The sequence below is a fragment of the Carassius auratus genome, chromosome 42 (assembly GCF_003368295.1).
Source record: "Carassius auratus strain Wakin chromosome 42, ASM336829v1, whole genome shotgun sequence".
In the NCBI taxonomy this organism is placed as follows: Eukaryota; Metazoa; Chordata; class Actinopteri; order Cypriniformes; family Cyprinidae; genus Carassius; species Carassius auratus.
Genome location: NC_039284.1, coordinates 14,744,182 through 14,764,970, shown reverse-complemented (window position 1 = coordinate 14,764,970; position 20,789 = coordinate 14,744,182). Strand labels below are relative to the sequence as shown.

The 20,789-nt window shown below is 38.8% G+C and overlaps 1 protein-coding gene across 8 annotated transcripts in view; it reads left to right on the top strand.

Moving 5' to 3' along the window:
• The window catches only part of LOC113060789 (ral GTPase-activating protein subunit alpha-1), a 65,910-nt gene that overhangs the window by 23,459 nt on the left and 21,662 nt on the right, over nucleotides 1–20,789 (top strand). For all 8 annotated transcript variants that reach the window (XM_026229971.1, XM_026229975.1, XM_026229973.1 and 5 more), the window contains 18 exons: nucleotides 225–438; nucleotides 542–718; nucleotides 1,114–1,266; nucleotides 1,379–1,572; nucleotides 1,694–1,792; nucleotides 1,906–2,061; nucleotides 2,147–2,275; nucleotides 2,399–2,524; nucleotides 6,467–6,525; nucleotides 8,123–8,231; nucleotides 8,914–9,024; nucleotides 9,113–9,181; nucleotides 10,135–10,266; nucleotides 10,429–10,612; nucleotides 13,131–14,106; nucleotides 17,758–17,829; nucleotides 17,990–18,113; nucleotides 18,240–18,395. In XM_026229971.1, the coding sequence (XP_026085756.1) occupies nucleotides 225–438; nucleotides 542–718; nucleotides 1,114–1,266; nucleotides 1,379–1,572; nucleotides 1,694–1,792; nucleotides 1,906–2,061; nucleotides 2,147–2,275; nucleotides 2,399–2,524; nucleotides 6,467–6,525; nucleotides 8,123–8,231; nucleotides 8,914–9,024; nucleotides 9,113–9,181; nucleotides 10,135–10,266; nucleotides 10,429–10,612; nucleotides 13,131–14,106; nucleotides 17,758–17,829; nucleotides 17,990–18,113; nucleotides 18,240–18,395 (3,240 nt within the window). The remainder of the gene's footprint in view (nucleotides 1–224; nucleotides 439–541; nucleotides 719–1,113; nucleotides 1,267–1,378; nucleotides 1,573–1,693; nucleotides 1,793–1,905; nucleotides 2,062–2,146; nucleotides 2,276–2,398; nucleotides 2,525–6,466; nucleotides 6,526–8,122; nucleotides 8,232–8,913; nucleotides 9,025–9,112; nucleotides 9,182–10,134; nucleotides 10,267–10,428; nucleotides 10,613–13,130; nucleotides 14,107–17,757; nucleotides 17,830–17,989; nucleotides 18,114–18,239; nucleotides 18,396–20,789) is intronic.

The window sequence follows — 20,789 nt, the reverse complement described above, 5'->3', positions numbered from 1 at the left end:
TTTAGAATTAATCATACTAAATAATTGCATGAAATGGATATACCTGATAATATTTGTAAACAAATCAGCAAATATATACTAATAGTTTTTTAAAAGTGCACATACAGTGTCGGCTAACTGCTGCATAATGCTTAAAACTAAATAATTCAGTTTTTGATTCTGGTGTTGTATGTTAAAGTATATTATTTTTAATGTATATTATGGTTTTCCGATGTTCTTTTTAGGGCATGACGAGGCGTGGGAGTAGCCCGGGAAGTCTGGAAATCCCCAAAGATCTACCAGAGCTCCTGAACCGTCAGAATGCTACGCGTCCTGCAGACGACCCCGGTGTGCCCTCTGAGTGGACCTCCCCAGCCAGCGCCAGTGGAAGTGACCTCATAAGCTCCGACAGCCAGTCAGATTCCTTCAATGCTTTTCAGTATGACAGCAAGTTTGAAAGTAAGTAGTTTAGGTTGAATTGAAAGAGACAAGCCAGTACAAGAAAGAGACAAGTAAGAGGTTGCTAATGCGTGTGTGTGTGTTTGTGTGTGTCTGTCTGCAGATTTCAGCTTCCCCCCTGAAACGTGTGCTCTGGCCTCTGTGGATCAGGATAGTTTGGGAGGAGCAGGACAGACCACAGAGGAGCAGGAGCTTTCCAGTCTCACAACAATCCACATCGACTCTGAGACCAGCAGCCTCAGTCAGCACGGGCTGTCTGCTGACACGGTCACCATCACTGGTACACTCTCTCACACATAAGTTATGAACTATAACTGTCTTAAATTGATAACAAAAGTCTACATATTAAGAAGTCTTTCATTTTTGGGGGGACGGAAAGAAATTTACAAACCATACTTCAGTCCACATGAACAGCATGATCTCTACATTTTATTTTCTTGGGTGTTCTTTGGTTAACCTAAAACTATCCAAACTAAACTAACTAATAAACATTCGACATGTTAAGTGTGCTGAAAGTTGTTTTTGGTAAAAGCATCTGCTGCTTGATAAAAAATGCTCTGGTATCAGTCACACTGTTCGCTTATGCTGTATTACTGTCAGTGGCACATCACGACACACACACGTGTAATGTTTATAAATCTAAGAGTTGCTGTGCTGTGCTTGATATTTCCTCAGGTTCTGAAAGCGCATCTCCAATGCATTCTCTGGGAGGTTCACGATCGCAGACACCGTCCCCTGCCACCCTGACCGCAGAACACGTCCAGCATAAAGAACTGCAGCTGGATGAGAAAATGCACCACTCTGTGCTGCAGACCCCTGATGACCTTGGTAATTTATAGATAGATAGACAGACATATTTAGCTAGGAATATACAAGCTTGTACACTATCTGTTGCATCGTTGACATCTCTGTAATGAACCTGCTTTATTGCACATTTCAGAAACCAGTGAGTTTCCGACAGAGGACTGTAGTGTGATGGCTGGTGGCACTCTGACCGGCTGGCATGCTGATGTTGCCACAGTGATGTGGAGGAGAATGCTTGGCATTCTGGGAGATGTCAACTCCATCAAGGACCCTGAGATCCATGCGCAGGTCTTTGACTACCTCTGCGAGCTCTGGCAGAACCTGGCCAAGGTGAACACAGACACTCAGAGTCCTTCAGAGTGCCATGAAAGGATGATTTACAGTGCCGTAACTAATCCAATTCCAATTGGAAAATGTCCTTATGTCTCGGTGTGGTTTTCCGTCTCCGTAGATCAGAGACAATCTCGGGATTTCCCTTGACAACCAGTCTTCTCCACCCCCACCAGATCTGATTCCACCTTTGCGGATTCTGACTCCCTGGCTTTTCAAAGTGAGTTTAGGAATATTTTATCTGAATGGCAAAGACATAGCTGATTATGCATAGTTTATTAGTTCTGTCCTTCCATCCATCGTTCATAAAGGTTTTGTGCTGTCTGTGTGCAGGCCACTATGTTGGGTGAACGCTATAAGCAGGGCAAACTCCACGCCTATAAGCTGATTTGTAAGATAATGAAGAGAAGACAGGATGTTTCACCCAACTCTGACTTCCTTACGCACTTCTACAACATCATGCACAGCGGCCTGCTTCATCAAGACCAGGTGTGTTTGTGTGTATCTGGTTTCCATGCGGATTGCCAACCGTGTACAAAACTTTTGTGTTGACTTCTTTCACTTTGCCTTACAGGACATTGTTAACACCATCATTAAGCACTGCTCACCACGATTCTTCTCTATTGGACTTCCGGGAGCCACTATGCTCATCCTGGACTTCATAGTTGCAGCAAGCCGTGTAACCGCCTGCTCATCCCTCAATGTGAGAAACCACCGAACTGCTTCCGTATAACCCTCCCTCTACATGCATTAACATCTATTTGCATGTGTTTGCAAATGTTACATCCAACTTTGTAGCTGTTGTTAATTTTTGTCTTTCTCCCAGGCTCCACGGGTGGAGGCTCAGATTTTGTTGGGCTCCCTGGTGTGCCTCCCAAACTTGTACAGTGAACTCCCTGCCCTGCACCCTACAACAGCTGACATCCTCATGACGAAATTCACAGACGTCAAGGTATAACATCTTGCCCCAAGAAAAAAAATATTGGTGGGTCAGGACGCAAGGATGGATTAGTGAGGCTGTTTATCTACCTATTTTTTCCTTTCTATAAAAGTTTTTATATTTAAAGTGTTTTATTTATATATTAACTTATTTGAATAAAATATAAATTGTATTTATTTTATTTAATATATACTACAAGTCAAAAGTTTAAGATCAGAATGATTTTAATGTTTTTTACAGGAGTTTCTTATGCTCATCAAGGCTGCATTTATTTGATCAGAAATACAGGAAAAATTTAATATTTTGAAATATTATATTTTAATATACATATTTATTTTCAGCATCATTACTCCAGTCTTCAGTGTCACATGATCCTTCAGAAATCATTCTAATATGCAGATTGATTATCAGTGCTGGAAACTGTTGTGCTGATTAATGTTTTTTGGAACCTGTGATACTTTTTTCAGGATTCTTTGATGAATAAAAAGATAAAAAGAAGAGCTTTTTTTTTTTAAAGAAATGTAAACTTTTATTCAGCAAGGATGTGTTAACAAAGATTTATATTGGTAAAAAAGATTTATATCTTAAATAAATGCTGTTCTTTATGAACAAATGATCAAAGAATCATGAAAAAAGTACAGCTGTTTCCAAACATCCCTAAAATATACACACACACACACACATTACCGGTCAAAAATTTGGGATCAGTAATACTTTGTTTTATGCATATACAGTGTGTGTGTCTATATATATATATTAGTGCTGTCAATCGATTAAAAAAAATTAACTAATTAATCGCACAATTTTTTAAAATTAATCGCGATTAATCGCGATTAATCGCAATTAAAAGACTGAAACTTTTTGGATATGTAAATGTAAAATGTAAATAATTAATGTAAACTCAAGACAAAGAAACTATTTAAATTCAAAATATGATTGTTTATTGGAATTTTTGTTTAACTTGTAACACAGATTTTCTCATGTAAACAACATACCTGCAATAAACCATCAATATCCTCCAAATTAACTGTTGGCTTGAAAGCCATATTTATTACAGAAATAAAAGCACAGGCATGTAAGTACCATTTGGATTTCAAAACAATCAATGCTAATAAAAAACAAAAATGATTTCTGTTATGTTGAATTCTAAGTGGACTGCAAAAAAATTCCAAAGTATAGTCATTGCCAGTGCTTTAAGTGGGCCGGTACGCACTGGTACTCAGTACCGCCACTTCCAAATATAGCTCTTGAGCGTACCGCCACCTCTCCGTGCGCCCAGAACGTGCTTTTAGCGTACCGGTACGCTCATCTGGACATCTGTTTTAATAGAGGTTTTAATCTTTTACCTGCACTGCCGATTTTCAGAGCGCCCTTCACAATGCAAGCTTCCTAATTCATCCCACCCAGAGCAGAAACTACATTACCCATTCACCCTTAAATAATACAAGTGAATAGCGCATGTGTCGTTTTTCCCACTGTTAAGTGTCAACAACTCAACGTGCCCGGAGAAGGTGTGTGAAACTCGTTGTGAGTTATACTAAAGCAAAATCTTGAGTATTTATTGTCTGATAAACATTAAAAACTGTCTGCGGAGGTTGAGTCGATCCCCCGCTGGCTGTTCATTGGCTGCAGCATCTTTTTTCTAAGTTCTAAAAAAATACCGTAGACGGCAAGGCACAAATTTAGATATTCATTTATCTAATTAATCTATAGCCTATGCACAAAGACAATATGATCTTTTTGTCCCCTTTTTGTTTTAAAGCTTGATGAAGAGAGAGAGCGCAAGTTTCTGCAGCTGAGGAGGACAGTGATGCACGCGCACAGGAGTGATTGACATTTCGCGGCACTGTGTACAAAAAATACTCCGCTACACAATTATTTCCTTATTTTCGTTTAAGCTTATTAACGTTAGCGTTACAGAAAGGTCTGATTTACGCACTGTTACAGTCATTGTTTTTTTTTTTTTTTTTTTTAAACAATGACATTTGAGTTCATGATTTTAATGTTGCTGTTTCTTGTGGCAGACTAAATGAAGAGTAATGTTTCTTGTGGCAGACTGAAGAGTAACCCGGCAGATTTTTATACTGAAACTTTCCGTCTAAAAGTCCTTCCTTGGTCTTATCCATATTTCTTTGCACGTTGAACACACATAGGCCACAACTGGAAATAAAAAAAAACTGCAACCGCGTTAATTGCGTTATTTTTTTTTTACGCGTTAAATATTTCAAATTAATCGAATGCGTTAACGCGCTAATTTTGACAGCACTAATATATATATATATATATATATATATATATAATTTGACAAATATTTTGACCAATTTATTTAATAGTGCAATTATAACAATTATATTATTTTTATTTGATATTACTTTTTCATTATTTACTATAAATATTTAGAATAAATACCTTGCGAACCAAAACTGTTGCACTTTAGTCTGAAAAAAGCTTTTACACTGACAAGTTGTTCTGATAAACCATCAACTAATAATTGGAAAATATAGATTTTTATGTGCATCTTTCCTAAAAATAATCTCTGATATCATGGGGCTACATTCAACCACCAGGCTTCAATCGGGACATATATATGTGCTTATGTCTGTAGCCTGTGTTTAACCTCCTCCACCGCCTGCCCTTATGCAGATCCAAGTGGCTGAATGTATGCCACTCCAACGGTTGTTTAGAGTGCAGGGAAATCTGCTGTAATTGTTCCTGCTGACTCTAATGTGCTAATGGGTGATCAGCAATGCAAGCCGCATTGACCCAAGCTCTATAGGGCTGTTGTTATTGTGTTGCTGTGTTGTTCAGAGCGACAGTAAGGAGCTAATGCCATGCGGGGAGGCGTCCGTCACTCGCATGCAGAAATTCGCATGATGGCATCTGATAACCAGGAGCAGGCCATGAATGACAAGACTGTGGTTAACGTGATCCTTTTTGTGTGTGTGTGTGTGTGTGTGTGTGTGTGCCGGCAGATGCTTCTTTTCCAGATGGTTGGAGATGTCATGTTCTGAGTTGCCAAATTGCTGGTTTTATGTCAGATTTTGTGTCTGTTGTGAGCGGTTCTGATCATTATCTGTTTGTCTGTCTGCATTATCTCACTCTGTGCATCTGTGTCTCTTTTGGGAGTGTGTGCGGTTGTATGTGTTTCTGTGAGCGAATGTGATGTGTGAAAGTCTGTGTGGCTAAGAAATGGGTACATATTATCTGACACTCTCTAGATGGAATGAAATTGATCAGTATCAGGAAGTCGACGGTTCCTTGAACAGGATTTTATGCACCCTGTACTTTTCATTGACTGCCATTCAGAATTGTCTGTCTGACGCAAGGGCATATTAAATTGATCACAAGTGCCAGTAAAGACATTTATAATAAAAGATTGCAAAGGATTTCTTTTTCAAATAAATGCTGTTCTTTGGGATTTTTATTTTATTCATCAAAGATTTCTGAAAAAAAGTGTCACCTTTCCATAAAAATCTTGAGCAGCAAGTTTTCATCATTGATTAAAAAAAAAATAATGGTTCATGATTTTGTGAAAACTGCTGAAAATTCAGCTTCGTCTTTACTGGAATTAATTTCATTTTAAAATAATTGAAAACAGAGAACTGTGGAAGCTTATTTCCACCACCGGATAAAAAATAAATAAAAATGTCTAAATTGAAGTTATAAGCATGCAAATTCAGCCTTGGGGAGCCTAAAAGACTTTCGAAAATCTTGCAGGCTCTAAACTTTTGACCAGTGATGTATATCAATTTTACTTCATTGTATTAAAGTAGATGTTTTACTAGTATCAATATTTTTTAGTTACAGGCATATAAAAAATTTACTTTTTTAATTGTGTTTACATTTTTAAGGCTTTAAAAAAAAGTGTTAAATTCACCCAATATTTTAAAGGAACGATATATAAAGTATGATATGACCCCGTTAACAGTGATTGTTTTTATTTTTCTGTTTCAGGAGCATATAATCAAGCATATCCTGACCTCTGCCAGAGATGAGCCTTCTGCACCAGCAAGGTACAAGCCCTGAACACAACCACCTTGTCCTAGTCAAAGCTGTGACTTATTAGAAGTTACCACATTTACTCGGACATGTTGTGCTGTGGAGCTTAGGGAAATGACACAAGATTGAATTCAGCTCGCAGCATTTCCTGATCCCATTCCCCTAAACTCTTCACATCATTTCCTCTTCTATCCCTCCACTAAATATAAAAAGTTTAGAAAAACCTTAGCTAGGTGTTTCATATTAAATAATTAACCTGTTTGCAAAATACTACATGTAAAGTTGGTACTCAACCAGAATGAGCTGTTTTTTTTTAATGCAACTAGCTTCGTTTAAATGCAGGACTGTAGCTTATCCGTTAAATTATCACTCACAAAAGTTGAGAGAATTGACGCTGTCTTTCTCTCTATCAAGGAAACTTTTTCTCATGAAACAAAACAAAACCAAGCAACAAGAGAAACACTCTTCATTAGTCTCTTTTGGAAATCATTTCTTTTTGGAAATCATTTCTTAAAAATGAACCAAATCATGCTCCTGCTTTATTAACATCTTACTTTGGTTATTAGCCCTCGATAGATGGAGTCTTACATGTATTCTGTAGCTTATTGTGAATATAAGTTGTAAGTTTTGGACAGTGCAAAGCTAAAAGCACCTTATTTCTGCACTTGGAAATTAAAGTTGTGAATCAGCCGTTGTTTTCTGTCATTTCGAGAAATGCATCAAATCTGCACACATCTGCAAAGGAATTTTCACAAAAGGCTAACATAATGAATATGTAATGCATTTCTCATTAAATGACTAAATTCTTAAGTTTGGTTTGTGCAGTCTAATTTTCATAAATGGCAATTTCTAAATGACATTGGCTTCAAATCATATTTTGTATTCCTCATTTTGCATCAAATCACACAAGGAACATGACTATATATGAAAACCTGCAATACATTTAAAAAATGGACAGATAATGAACAAGTATATATGAAATGCTGAAATGCATCAGCAATTTATTAAATGTAAGTTTCAAACCTTTCATATTTGACATTGTTACAAAAGTGCCAAAACATGTTAGAATTAGGCCTAGCCTATTACACTCAAAATCTTCCTAACAATAAGCTACCTTTTCTATCTTTTTTTTTTTTTTTTTTTTTTTTTTTTTTATGGCATAATGGACACATCTTTAAATGTAATTTAAACATGCAAAGTTAATACTGTCCGGTACTGTACAATAAAAAGTAAGCACGCTTCAAGCACTGCCATAATATTAGATAGCTGGAACATTTAGGATATATGATGAATAATTTGAGATTAAATGTTATAATTTTTTATTAGCCAATTATTGTAATATTACCACGGATTTATTTCATTATTTTTTATATTTATTTACAAGTTAAAATGCAACAATAACAGCTTTATTGAGCAACGGTGTTATTTGTGCCAAATGTTTATTAATTTAAGAACAAGTTTCATATGTGACTAGATATGGAGATGTTTTTGTGCTTTAGATAAAGCATGAGATTTTGCATTTGTAAGATGTTTGATGTTTAATTGAAATGTGATGGAAGTTATCATTTATTTTAAATTAAAGGTCTCTCTTGGTTCCTTTTATTTTGTCAGGTGTGTGGCTCTCTGTAGTCTGGGTATTTGGCTCTGTGAAGAGCTGGTTCATGGCACTCAGCATCCGCAGATCAAAGAAGCACTCAATGTCATCTGTGTCACCCTCAAGGTAACGCATGCTTGGTTATACAACAACATGTACATATATTCTGCTGTTAAAGATTGATTATAAACAGAATAGAAGCGTCTGTGTTGTAAAAGAACCTTCACTGGCAATGTAAGTGAGAACAGCAGAGAAATGATGGCATTGCCCTTGGCCTGAGTCTTCTGAAGCCGTTCCTGATGCCTGGGCTCACTGCACTGGCACAAGTGTGTTCGGTTCATCCAGAAGAAGATTATTCCATACTCCCTGCACCCACCTCTACCAGCCTTCCTAAATCTGGACCGTCAACATGTTTGGCTTCTCTGCTTCTCACAGACAGAAGGCTAATCCACTGAAAAATGCACGCTTCAGAGACTTCCATGAATTATTACATTTCTGTCTGAAATGAAGGCTAGAGCCAACAGACACACACACGCATACTCAAACTCCGGTCCAATCAGAAAAGTCTGTTTGTGATCGGGTCAATACTATTGGTTTTTCAGAGAATCTGGTTTAGGTGGAGGGTTAGACATGAGGGTCTCTCTCCTTTGGGTGCGTTCCATGAAGCAGAATTAGGCAAAGACTCATCCCGTCTTAATCAGCTCAGATGAGGCCCACGACACAATTTTGCAGTTTTGCTCCACACATTTCTGAGCACGTTAAAGTTGCTGATTGCCTCAATTTTAACCACTAATACCTTCCTTCCCAGTTCTCAAATAAAACCGTTGCCCTGGTGGCCTCGGACATTTTGCACCTGCTCATAAATTATGTGGACGAACTGCAGAAATTCCCGCCGGACACTCCAAAGAAAATAGTGGAGGTAAAGTCAGTCACAGTGCAAGTAAGCTGAATTTTAAGTTGGTTTGGATTTGTTAAGAAGATACTAATGTTAATTTCCTGCTTCGTAGGTCCTTATTGCAACCATCACTTACCTTCTTCCAGCTACAGAGTCTTCCCCTCATGAGCTGGATAAGAGGGTATGTACCCCAACATAATGAAAGAACCCAATCATGTACATGTGAAATAAATGCTTTTTTACAACCAGCAGCTCATAATGGTTTTTGTTAAAGAGAATGCACACCTAAAAACCAGAACAGTTTGTCCTATCTAGATGCAACACATCAAGTCATTTTCCTGTTCTTACTAAAAAAGAAATGCTTTATAAAGCAACTAAGCAATCTGTTTGCTATATTAAAAGTCCTCTGAAGCAATATGATGGGCTTTGAGCAAGAATATTAATATGCATTGCTAAGAATTTCATCTGGACAACTTTAAAAGTGATTTTTTAAGTATTTAGATTTTATTGCACCCTCAGATTAAAGACTCAAAAGCATACATCAAAGGAAAGCTTATTTATTCAGCTTTCAGATGATGTATAAATTTCAATTTAGAGAAATTGACCCTGATGACTGGTTTTGTGGTCCAGGCACACACACACACACACACACACATATATAAATCAAAAAGACTTTTTTGATATTTTTTTTTTTATTAATTATAAATAAATAAAAATGTTACGTTAAAAAATTTACCACAGTTTCAACAAAAATATTAAGCAGCACTGTTTTCCACACTGATAATAAAAAATCTTTCTTGAGCAGTAAATCAGCGTATTAAAATTATTTCTAGAATATTTTAAAATGTAAATAAAAAATGTAATTTATGCATTTAGCAGACACTTTTATCCAAAGCGACTTACAGTGCATTCAGGCTATACATTTTTACCTATCATGTGCTCCCGGGCAATCGAACCCCCAACCCTTTCTACCGATTGAGCTACAGGAACACTATTTAATTTAATTTAATTTTGAAGGATCATGTGACCTAACTTTTTTCAGTAATTAACTTCATTTCTAAATATATCGAAATGGAAAGCATTTATTTTGAATAATTTTGATCATTTTATTTATTTTACTTTATATCTTTCCAGCTGGTTGTGTCTCTGCTACTGTGCTTGCTGGACTGGGTGATGGCTCTACCTCCCAAAACTCTCCTGCAGCCGATCCAAAGAGCCTCAGACAATGAGAAAACTGACAAGTCCATACTCAGCTGCATCTATAAAGTACGAGGCCAACACTCACACCTGCTATTAAACTTAATTTTTATATCTTTATATACATCAATTAAATTTTTGTCTGTGAATTACATGCCCTGTGAAACAACTAAAGACATAAACTCCACTCTGTATTTCTTTGTTTTTCTAACTCATTTGTCCATCTGTCAGGTCCTCCATGGCTGTGTATATGGAGCTCAGAGCTTCAGCAACCCCAATTACTTCCCCATTCACCTGTCAGACTTGAGCAGCCCAGACTACGACCCCTTCCTACTACTGGAGAACCTGAAGGAGCCAGAGCCACTCCATTCACCTGACTCTGAACGCTCCTCTAAACTGCAGCCTGTCACTGAAGGTGAGTGCATGTCTTCTGCCTCTCTCGTACTTGTTTTGACCTTCTTTAAAGGGGTCATATGATGCTTTTTTTTTTTTAAGATCATTATTTTGTGTATTTGGTGTAACAGAATATGTTGACATGCTTTAATGTTCAAAAAATACATTATTTTTTAAATACTGTACATAATTGTAGATCATCTATGCCCCCCTCTCTCTCAAACGCTTCATTTTCTACAAAGTCCCTCCTCCAACAAGAGCGGTCTGCTCTGATTGGCCAACTGACCCAGTGCATTGTGATTTGTCGGACACTGCAAGCACTTGTTGGAAATGTAATGCCCCTTTCCATAATCGCGACCTTCATCTTTCAAAATAAATGTAAAGACAGTTAATAATGTCCTTAGTTTCACCATCAGTTTAAGCCCCGAAGGTGGAACAGAGTCACAGGACAGACACAGTGATGAAGCCGTATGTGTTTGCAGTACACAAGCCATGTTTAAGACAGCTGACTCCACTGTGTGGAGCGCCAGATTGTCGTAGCAAAGTCAGAATTACCTCCTAGGTTGACGAAGCGGTCATGCATAAAATTTGTTGCTGTTCTGTTGTAAATAATCGTAGATGAATTCCTAAATGCATCTACTTTCGAAGGCCAAATAAAGTGCTTTTCCTTTCTTCATGTCTCCTTGACATGGCTGCTTCAACACTAACTGTGGTTACTGAAACCACACCTTCTGTCTTTGTGTGAACATTTGGGTGGCATTACGCAAATATTTCCACATAGTGACATATACATTTGTTTGAATGAGCCGTTCTAGGGGTGCATGGCCGAGTCTTAATTTTGATAAAAAATATCTCTTTAGATATGAGCACCAAGAGCTTGTAACATTCCAAAGAGAAAGGAAAAATGTATGCATCATATGACCCCTTTAAATCTCTTGTGTTTATGCATTTGATATTTTAGCCAGGTCCGGCAATCACTTTTGTCTTTCTCCAGTTTCCTACGCCTTGTCCTAACCAGTTGCAACATGACAAGTTTTGATCATCAAGTAATTTGCCTTGTAACGTTATTACACGACAGAGTTTTACTTGCATTAACATAGAACTGAATGGATCATTTCTGACTGTTGCAGTAGGATAAGACAAACACACAGAAAAAAACAGAGCTTTCTGCACAGTGTTAACACCACCCACCACATTTCTCCTGTCTTTATAACCTTCTTTAGTTAAAACATGCAGATCAGATCAGAAGTAGTAGGAATGAACTAGATGAATGTTATCACTGAATCTTTGCTCCTTGCTAGTTTCAGTGTGTATCAGGGAGAGGGTGGGTTTGAGATTGACAGCTGGGGGCTGGTTTCCTGTGCTGCCATTGCTGTGTCTCTCTCCATCAGGCGAAAATAACTAATTATTAAAACCCTGAGTGAGACATGTGTCCACCACTTTCCTACCTCCATTACTCTTGAAATTACTCCTAGTGCTGGATTCTTGCTAGATCGGAGGGCACTCGGTGGCTGAGGTGGTCCCTACAGAAGACTGCTTCATCCGGATAAAATCCCTCCCCCTGAGAGCTCCGGTTTAAGAATGTTTTGGCTCATTAAGGCAGTAGAGAGTGTTGCTGAATGTGATTGGTGTGGTGTGTTGATTGTGGGGGAGTGGGCCTCTGGCACGTCGAGTGCACTGGTATTGGGCTGCTCTCCGCATGGTTTCTTTGTGAGGCCTGGCAGAGTGTGAAGAAGGAGTGTCTCTGTCGGGAGCTTCTTACCAGCATCTAGGCATCTGCACCTCTCCCCAGGCATTCTGCATTCTTCATCACACCCTAATGTCCCTGTATTCACACAAGCCGTCTTCATCCGTCTGCACCTTCACTCATCCCAGCTCTGCAGGAGTTTAACACTGATAGATCTGAAAATCACTACATCTCTGTTGAAACGAGTGCCTAAACTCGATTCCTTTACTTGTTTCTAACACCTCTTCATCACGGCAGTTTCTCCGTTTCTCTCACCTTCAGATTTTTTATTAAATTCTGCAGCATAGATTTGGGGATGGATCAACCGATTAGTCGATTTTAGAGATCAACCATCTCTAAAAAGTAGCATTTAAATTTATTCACATTAAAACTGAACAGAACAGAATTTTAATTTTATTATTTAATTTTTTTACATTGTTTTATATTATTTTTGCTCCATTAGTTAAATTTGCATGTAAAAATGCCAATTTATGTAAGAAGCATGGCTGATTATGTCAGATGACAACAAACTAGACATACTACTGATTGGTCAATAAGATGTTCAGTCAAGTTGATTGTTAAATTCTGTTGTTAAGAACATTCCAAATAGATTGAAACTGAGCTTGAGAGGACTTCACTGTTGCTAAAAACTTGGTTAGATTAGCCAAAAAAAAAACTTCAGAAATGAACACCCAAGTAGTAAGGGATAAGTGTAGAACTTTATGAATCATAGGCACTGTTTTTGAAAATCTCTTGAAGTTTCTGCACATACAACTTCTTATAAATACATCTTTGTATTTTTGACTATTTGTAGTGAGGAGCCGTATTCAGCAAGGCCTGATTTCAATTGCGGCACGCACAGTCATATCCCACCTGGTCAACCACCTGGGTCACTATCCGATGAGTGGTGGTCCAGCCACTCTTACCAGCCAGGTATGCGAGAACCAGGATAACCCATACAGCGAGAGTGCAGACCTGACCCCTGAGCTTTTCGACGCACCCAACTTGCAGTTCTTCGTGCTCAATGGCACCACCCTGCTGTCCTATCTACAGATCCGGGCAGAGGACGGTCTGCCCGGTGGCGGGATGTCAGCAGGCCTCACCACCACCAGTGCCTGCGTTCGGGTGATCGTGAGGGACATTTCCGGAAAACACTCCTGGGACTCAGCTATACTCTATGGTCCACCTCAATGCATCACTCCTAGTCAAACTGTGCACCACTACTCTAATCAAGCAGGGGGTGGTAGAGAACGTGGCCAAGATGAGGACAGTCTAGAAAGAGGCAGTCAAGAAGAACCAGAGGATGGAGCTTTTCAGGAGAATGAAGAGGACCTAGATGAGGAAGAGGGGAAAGAAGACAGGGAAGAGGAAGAACTTGAGGAAGTGGATGAAGAGGAAGAGGCAGGGTTGGAACTAATGGCTCCACAGGCCAAACGGCGATGCAGAGAGGTGATCCCAAACTGGGACTCCTTGCAGGATGGGGAGGACGCCCTGGATGAGATGCTGCAGTACCTGGGATACTCCAGCCCAGAGTGCCTACAACGCACTGGCACACCCCTCAACATTCCAGCCCTGCCGCCCACTTGCGTGTCTGAGAAGCAAGAGAATGATGTCATCAATGCAATCCTGAAGCAGTGTGCCGAAGAGCGGGACTTCGCACTCTATCGTGGGAATGACCTGAGCATGAGGGCTGTAGTGCAGCAAGAGCCAAGCCCACAGAGACCCCAGTCAGCCTTCTACTACTGCAAACTGCTCCTCAACATACTGGGCATGAACTCCTGGGAAAAGAGGTAGGACTAATCACCTCATGAATAGACATTGCAGTTGCAATAGCCTGGTAATCCTATAGGATATACTAAAAAAAATATATATTTTTTTACATTTTTACATTTTGTTGGTCTACCTTATCGAACACATCCAATTCCGGTCTAACAGCCTCTCTACTACTGAGCTGATGACTTGTATCAGGTGAGACAGATGAGGCAGGCATACAAAATATGCAATGCTGGTGGGCCTCCATGACATGTTTAAAAACCCTTGTTATAGAATATCTACAAGTACAAATCCTATTTATAACAAATGTTTTTGGGATGGTGTACCAGACCAACATGTCTCCCTTAAGCCGAGTTCACACTGCACAATTTTAGCATGATTTTTCACTCGCCTTTGCGAAATCGCAGACAAATGCCCGAAACAGAGGCAAATCGGTGCACGTTCACGCAAGTGACAATCACTCACTGTGAATTATCAAAAACGCGATCTGAGGGAATCGCTGACACGTTGCCGATGCCAGCAAAATATTTGGCATGCTAAATATCTGGAGCTGTCGGCGATTCACAATCATGCTTTGTATAATGATTTCTGACTGAAAACTATCGGGGTGCTCCGATCACGATCGGCGGATCGTTATGCGCATCTCGTTAGTAAAGCCGGTTCTCTAATCAGCGGTTAATTCCATCAGGTGCGTGATTTCACATAGAGCAGCTGTCACACACAGAGCCATTGTTAACTGAAATCACTCACCTGATGGAATTAACCGCTGATTAGAGAACCGGCTTTACTGACTATGCGCATTAACGATCGGCCGATCGTGATCGGAGCACCCCTAGAAAACTACATCGTCGATGACCTACAGCCAATAAGAGACCAAGATACAGGGCAGAGGGAAGTTCGGGGAGGAGTTATAGACCAGAATGTCAGTATTTTTGTAGATATATGAACAATTATATCATACAGAAACAAGCACAAACATTTGCTTGACCAGCCACAACATCAGCATAAGAACACACAACCCCTGCTCCCTGCATCTCCCTCCTGAATAATCTGTTTTTCTTTTTCTCCTTGTAGCTGGAAATCAGCTAACAAACAGTTAGCGGGCTTCGGTCTGGTTTCTTGCATTATTTCCTTATCACTTCTTGCATGTTTTTTTGTGGAACTTAGTTAGCAGACCAGACAGCTGTCGGCTATTCTTCCTATTGTGAAGTCATGCAATGTGAAACCCGCTGTCGCTGCTCCATCGTGCAGTGTGAACACAGCAGCAACTGAATACTACCACAGATAGTCACACAGTGTGAAAACAATGACGATCGTGAGTTTGAAAATCGTGCCGTGTAAACTCGGCATTATATGAGCAATCAATTTCAGGTCTTGGAGTCTCTACTAATGTGCTTCGTTGATTCAGGTGTCTGATTAGGAAGAGATTGAAAATGTGTAGAATTGGGGTGCCTGCAGGAACGGGTTGGGAAACCCTGTTGTATCCTACTGTTTGCAGGTTTGGGATGATGCCTAAAAATTTGCAATGTCGAACATCTATTGGAGCAATCCTTTAAAAAAAAAAAAAAAGTCCTAATATCAGGCATCATAATGTCCGTTGTGGTTTCCCCATGCTAGAGTTGCTATTTTTTCCAGGATTTACAAAAATCTAAAGACCAATTTCCCAAGATGTTTGTAAGAATACAAGTGCAATTCATGAAAAATTATTTTAATTAAAAATGTCTAATACTTTAAGAACATCTTCTGCAGTCTTTTTGCGCTGTCTGCATATCACTGTAATAATCATTATTAGTGAATCGATAAATGACTTGACGGGAGTTCATCGCTCCAAGTCACAATTTTTAATGCTCTGTCTATTAAATGTTTTATTATTTTTTTAGCTTGTCTCAAGAATCAGTCATCTCAAGTACTCATGTACCATACCCAAAGTCATTCACTTCTTCTTTTCCACCATTTTAGTTGAGTCTTTTGGGCAGTTAGTTCCACTGACCACGATTCTGCCGATTCTGTCTTTATCTTAGCTTTGTTTAACTTTCATATCCGTTTAATCCTTTGGTCTGGGAATTAAGTTTTCAGCAACACTTAATCAAATCATCCTGCCATTTTTTTCCCCAAAAGAATCACTACATTGTTTTGCTAGAGTTTGTTAGCACAATCTGGGTGATGCTTTTGGTGTTTAAGGCCGATAATGCATCATGTAAACATCCTGTTTGCTCGCACCTCTCCCTGATTGTGCAGAGCCATGTTAATCTACTTTGAACAGTCAACAGCTTTCTGATTAGCTTATCCAACAATAGATGCTACAGTGCTGCTGACTTGCTGGGCAAACATCAGTTTCCATCCCCCTCAAAATGCCTAATGATTCCCTCATTGCTTTTGACTGTAAGGGTTCAATCCCATACCATTTTGTGGTATTACAGAGAATGGTCAAATATTTCCAGATGACAAATAATTGGAAAATTGGGGTTATTTTAATTTTTTTTTACATTGAATGTAATGGCATTAATTTTCATGATATACGTGGTCTGTTATGAGATTAATGAAGGAAAATTATTTTTTCACCATTCCCTAATGTGGGTGCGGGCGGCTTTTCTTAAACAGTTCTGGGTGTGCGGTGTTTGTGTGTGTGTGTGTGAGCACGCACGCAGCTTTTATGGGGGATTAATTCTTGAGGGGTCTGTTATCTGCCGAGCAGCCGCGGTACTTTTCATTCTTGCCTGATACATCGGGTGAAAATAAAAGGCTGCTACCTTTCGAATGTGGCTGGAGGGTTATTATGAGTTGGAGAGCTGGGAGAAAATGCATAGGGGCTGTTTAATGAGGAATTGTCCTGCTGCTGCTCTCCAGGCATTCATGTATCATTTATCCGTGGTCAGAGACTAAGGCATTGCAATCCGCCGGGCCATTGTGTGTGTGAGCGCGCTCCTAATGTCGGCCTTTTATGCCGTTCGCGCATTCGCCTCCTGAAATGGCTCACTTTCAATGGAGAAAATGAAGACCATTACATTGCAACAAGCTAATAAAGAGACCCCAGCTCAAAGAAAAAGAGAACAAAACAAAAAGTCCTTTTAGAGAGCATCGTGTGGTTTTCCACATGACTCGCTTGGAGGGAGCGAAAGATAAAGAAGGGGAAAGGGAGAAAGTAACTGAACTCTGAACTATAAAAGCTGCAGATGGAAAGAAGTCGCATTATCTTAGATTTATGGTCTTTTTTTCTTCTTTTTTATGATCTGTAGGTTTTTGTTTCACGCCTCATCGTGTCATGAGATGTTTTTCAGTGCAGGATCTTCCATTGTTTGTTTTCATTTGCGTTTCTGTTGCGGTGTCAGATTTTCCAGGAGTCTGTGAGAAAAACAAGGAAGATGGTAATTAAGCAGGCGGACGCTTAATGAAAGAGATCTAATGCACAGTCTAGAACAGCGCTTCTCCAAATAGCATCTTTGAGCCATAGCTAGAGCGTCCAAAAAATCTATCTATTTATCAATCTGTCTATCTGTCTGTTGTTTTGTCTATTGTCTGTCAATTCTTCTGTCTGCCTGTCTTTATATCTATTTAGAAATCTTTCTTTTGCCCTTGATCGCCTTTCTGTGTGTAAGCTAATAATAGATGCATCATCTGGTGAAATATTTCTCTTCATTAGATTTCATTTTTAAATGTCCTGTCTCCAGAAACAGTTTCCACCTGCTGAAGAAGAACGAAAAACTACTGAGAGAGCTGAAGAATCTGGATTCAAGGCAGTGGTATGTAGTGTTGTTTCTTTTAAAGCTGTTAGGAAAGGTCTTGTAAGAGTAAAGCGGTGAGGGTGGGAACATAGCATTTACCTGTCTGTGAGACAACCTGATAAAAGTGTATGCATGTTTTGCTCCAAAATGTACTTTCTTTCCTATTTAAATTTTTCAGTCGTGAAACACACAAGATTGCGGTGTTTTACGTGGCAGAGGGGCAGGAAGACAAGCACTCAATACTGTCCAACACCGCCGGGAGTCAGGCCTATGAAGACTTTGTGTCAGGCCTGGGCTGGGAGGTAAAATCTTGATAATTAATTGCTGGGAGACAATTCATTAATAAAAGTTATATATATATTTAAATATTACAATATTTATTTGATATTAATGCATGGGCCCTAACAAACTCTTTCCTCAATGTTCAGGTGAACTTAACGAGTCATTGTGGTTTCATGGGCGGCCTGCAGAGGAACAAGAGCACGGGTTTGACCATGCCCTACTTCGCCACTTCTACAGTTGAAGTCATGTTCCACGTCTCCACACGCATGCCTCCGGACTCCGACGACTCGCTCACTAAAAAGGTAAACTTGTAGAACACTGCATTTTAAAGTCAACTTTAGCCAGGTTATATGACAAATTTCTACCAGTGTTACTTTAGTATTCTTTAGACCCTAGTATTTATCAGTAATTTGAATTAGCTTTTGTTTTTTACGTTTTCAGGTTTCATGTTAGTTAAAGTTTTAGTATGTGCTTACAACATTTTAATTAGTTGTTGTTTTTTAATATTTCTATATAGATTTAATTTCTTTAATTCCGTTATAAGTAATCATCACCTTTTTCAAAGTTTAACTTTTTAAATCAAAATGTTTTTTTTTTAGTTTGATTTTAATAAACCAAAATAATTTATAATTTTTATAGTTTTAATTACCTATAGCAAAATGATTTTTACCAAAAAAGGTATCTTTATGTAGATAACCCCTGCATTCAGTATAACTTACTCTCTTCTGCTTAACACAATGAAGGTATTTCTTAAGAGTGTTTCACCTATTTTTGTTCACACATTAAAGTCTAAGTGGTACATCTAAATAACCCATTTAGCAGCTTAGTCAACTGGAATGGAGCTTTGCTTCATGAACACATATCTCCATACTAGTACACCGGTCTCATTAGAACAAGCAGAAATCTTGTTTTCCATCACTCAAAAGCTGTTGACTCTCTAAAGAGTTAAACTTTCCCCCTGCCAGCTCACCTGTGAAAGGCCTTTCAGATTGTAGTCTGTGTCATTTCTTTCATAGCTCTTCTGTCTGGAGTTTTCTCCAGCAGTGCAGCTCTGCTCCTCCTGTGCGATGGGTGAAGTGGGACACAGAACCTTACTGACCTGTGCGTTCACACCTCATCATTAAACCTAACCCAGGCTAATCTGAGGGGTGGGACACTTATACCTGCCGAGAGCTGCGCTTTTATGTTTCTGGGTTCCCTGTAGAGAGAAAAGGTCCTCTCTGCTGTCAGAACATAGAAAAGGAGAAAGTAATGACTCCTAACAGCTGTACTTTATTCTCTCGTTCTGCCTTTCCCACTGGCTTTTATCTTGTCTCTCTTTTATTTAAAGAGGGATGTTGCACTCTTTCTTTTTTTCACTTTTTTTGCAGTCGATGTGACCTTATGGAGAAACTCTTTCTACAACTGTGTTTCTTCAACTATAGGCACTTTTTTTGCCCTGTGGGCTTTTGTAAATTAAACTCTCTTTAAATGCACCTTTTACATTCTAGCTAGTTTATTATTATTTTTTAGTCTACTAATAATATCCAACAGTGGATATATATCTCAAAAGATGTAGTGTTTAATAGCATGCTATGGTAGAAATGAGGATGTCAAAAAAAAGACTCATTTGTCTTGCTAAGGCTAATTTCATTGCTAAAATTTTATGTATGCCAAATATACACAATACATATTTTTTATATGTTCTTGCATAAATTGATACAGATTTTTAATAGAAAATATTTTGTTATGGGATGTTAAGTTATGTAAAAAAAATGTCTTCATATATCCCGCTTTTTTCCATTGACACTTTTGTTTCATGGTATGTTAACTTTTTTTTTGGGGGGGGGGGTATATAAAATGGTTATTATAATTATTAGCAACATTTTTCATTTTGAAGGTAATCAGACAACTGAAGGACAGTTTGTTTTTTTTTTAAAATAGTGATTATTTATTTAAGGTAAGTGCTAATATTGAAGTTCTGGGTCTGAGACAAAGGTAAGCAATAAAAACTAGTAGCTAAAAATGTAATATAAAATAAAAGCATGGTTGCCAAGTCTTTTTTAATGTGACCTTCATATAACAAAAAGAACAATGTTACAAGCTGATACGTTTAATAAAAATCAACCCCTGGGACATTAAAGTGTCCATACTTGAAAAAACACCTGCAAATGTCTGTCTGCATGGGTATTTTTTTCTGTTCAGATGGGCAGCACAAATCTAATAATGTGCAGCATTATCCTTAATGAGCTTGGCTGGAAGGCTGTGATATGGGGATGTTTATGAAGCGGCCAGCTCCATGCCGAATGACCAATCGCTTGTCATTAGAGCTGTCCCCTCACTTCCTCACTCATACGTCTTCTGGGGCAAAGACGAGGAGATAAGGTGTTAATCCTCCCCAAAGACTTATTAATGAACATAGATAGAAATGTGATATTGTTGTGAGGGTCAGTGGGGAGGGTGGGGGGACTACACTGGACCGTTAGATGGACGTTTCATGGGGCGTTTATTCGGTGGTGAAGGGGGGGCTCTAATTAGATTACCACATTTAGTCTGAAATGGTCTTGCCTGCAGCTTATTGTGTCTTCTCTGTTTTTATGAGCTGGGCAGGTATGCTGAAAGGGGGGTTGTGGGATAGTGTTGGGAAGATGTTGGACTGTAATTGGCTTTAAGCAGAAGGATGACAAGATGTAAGGTCCCTTTTCATGGGCCACTGT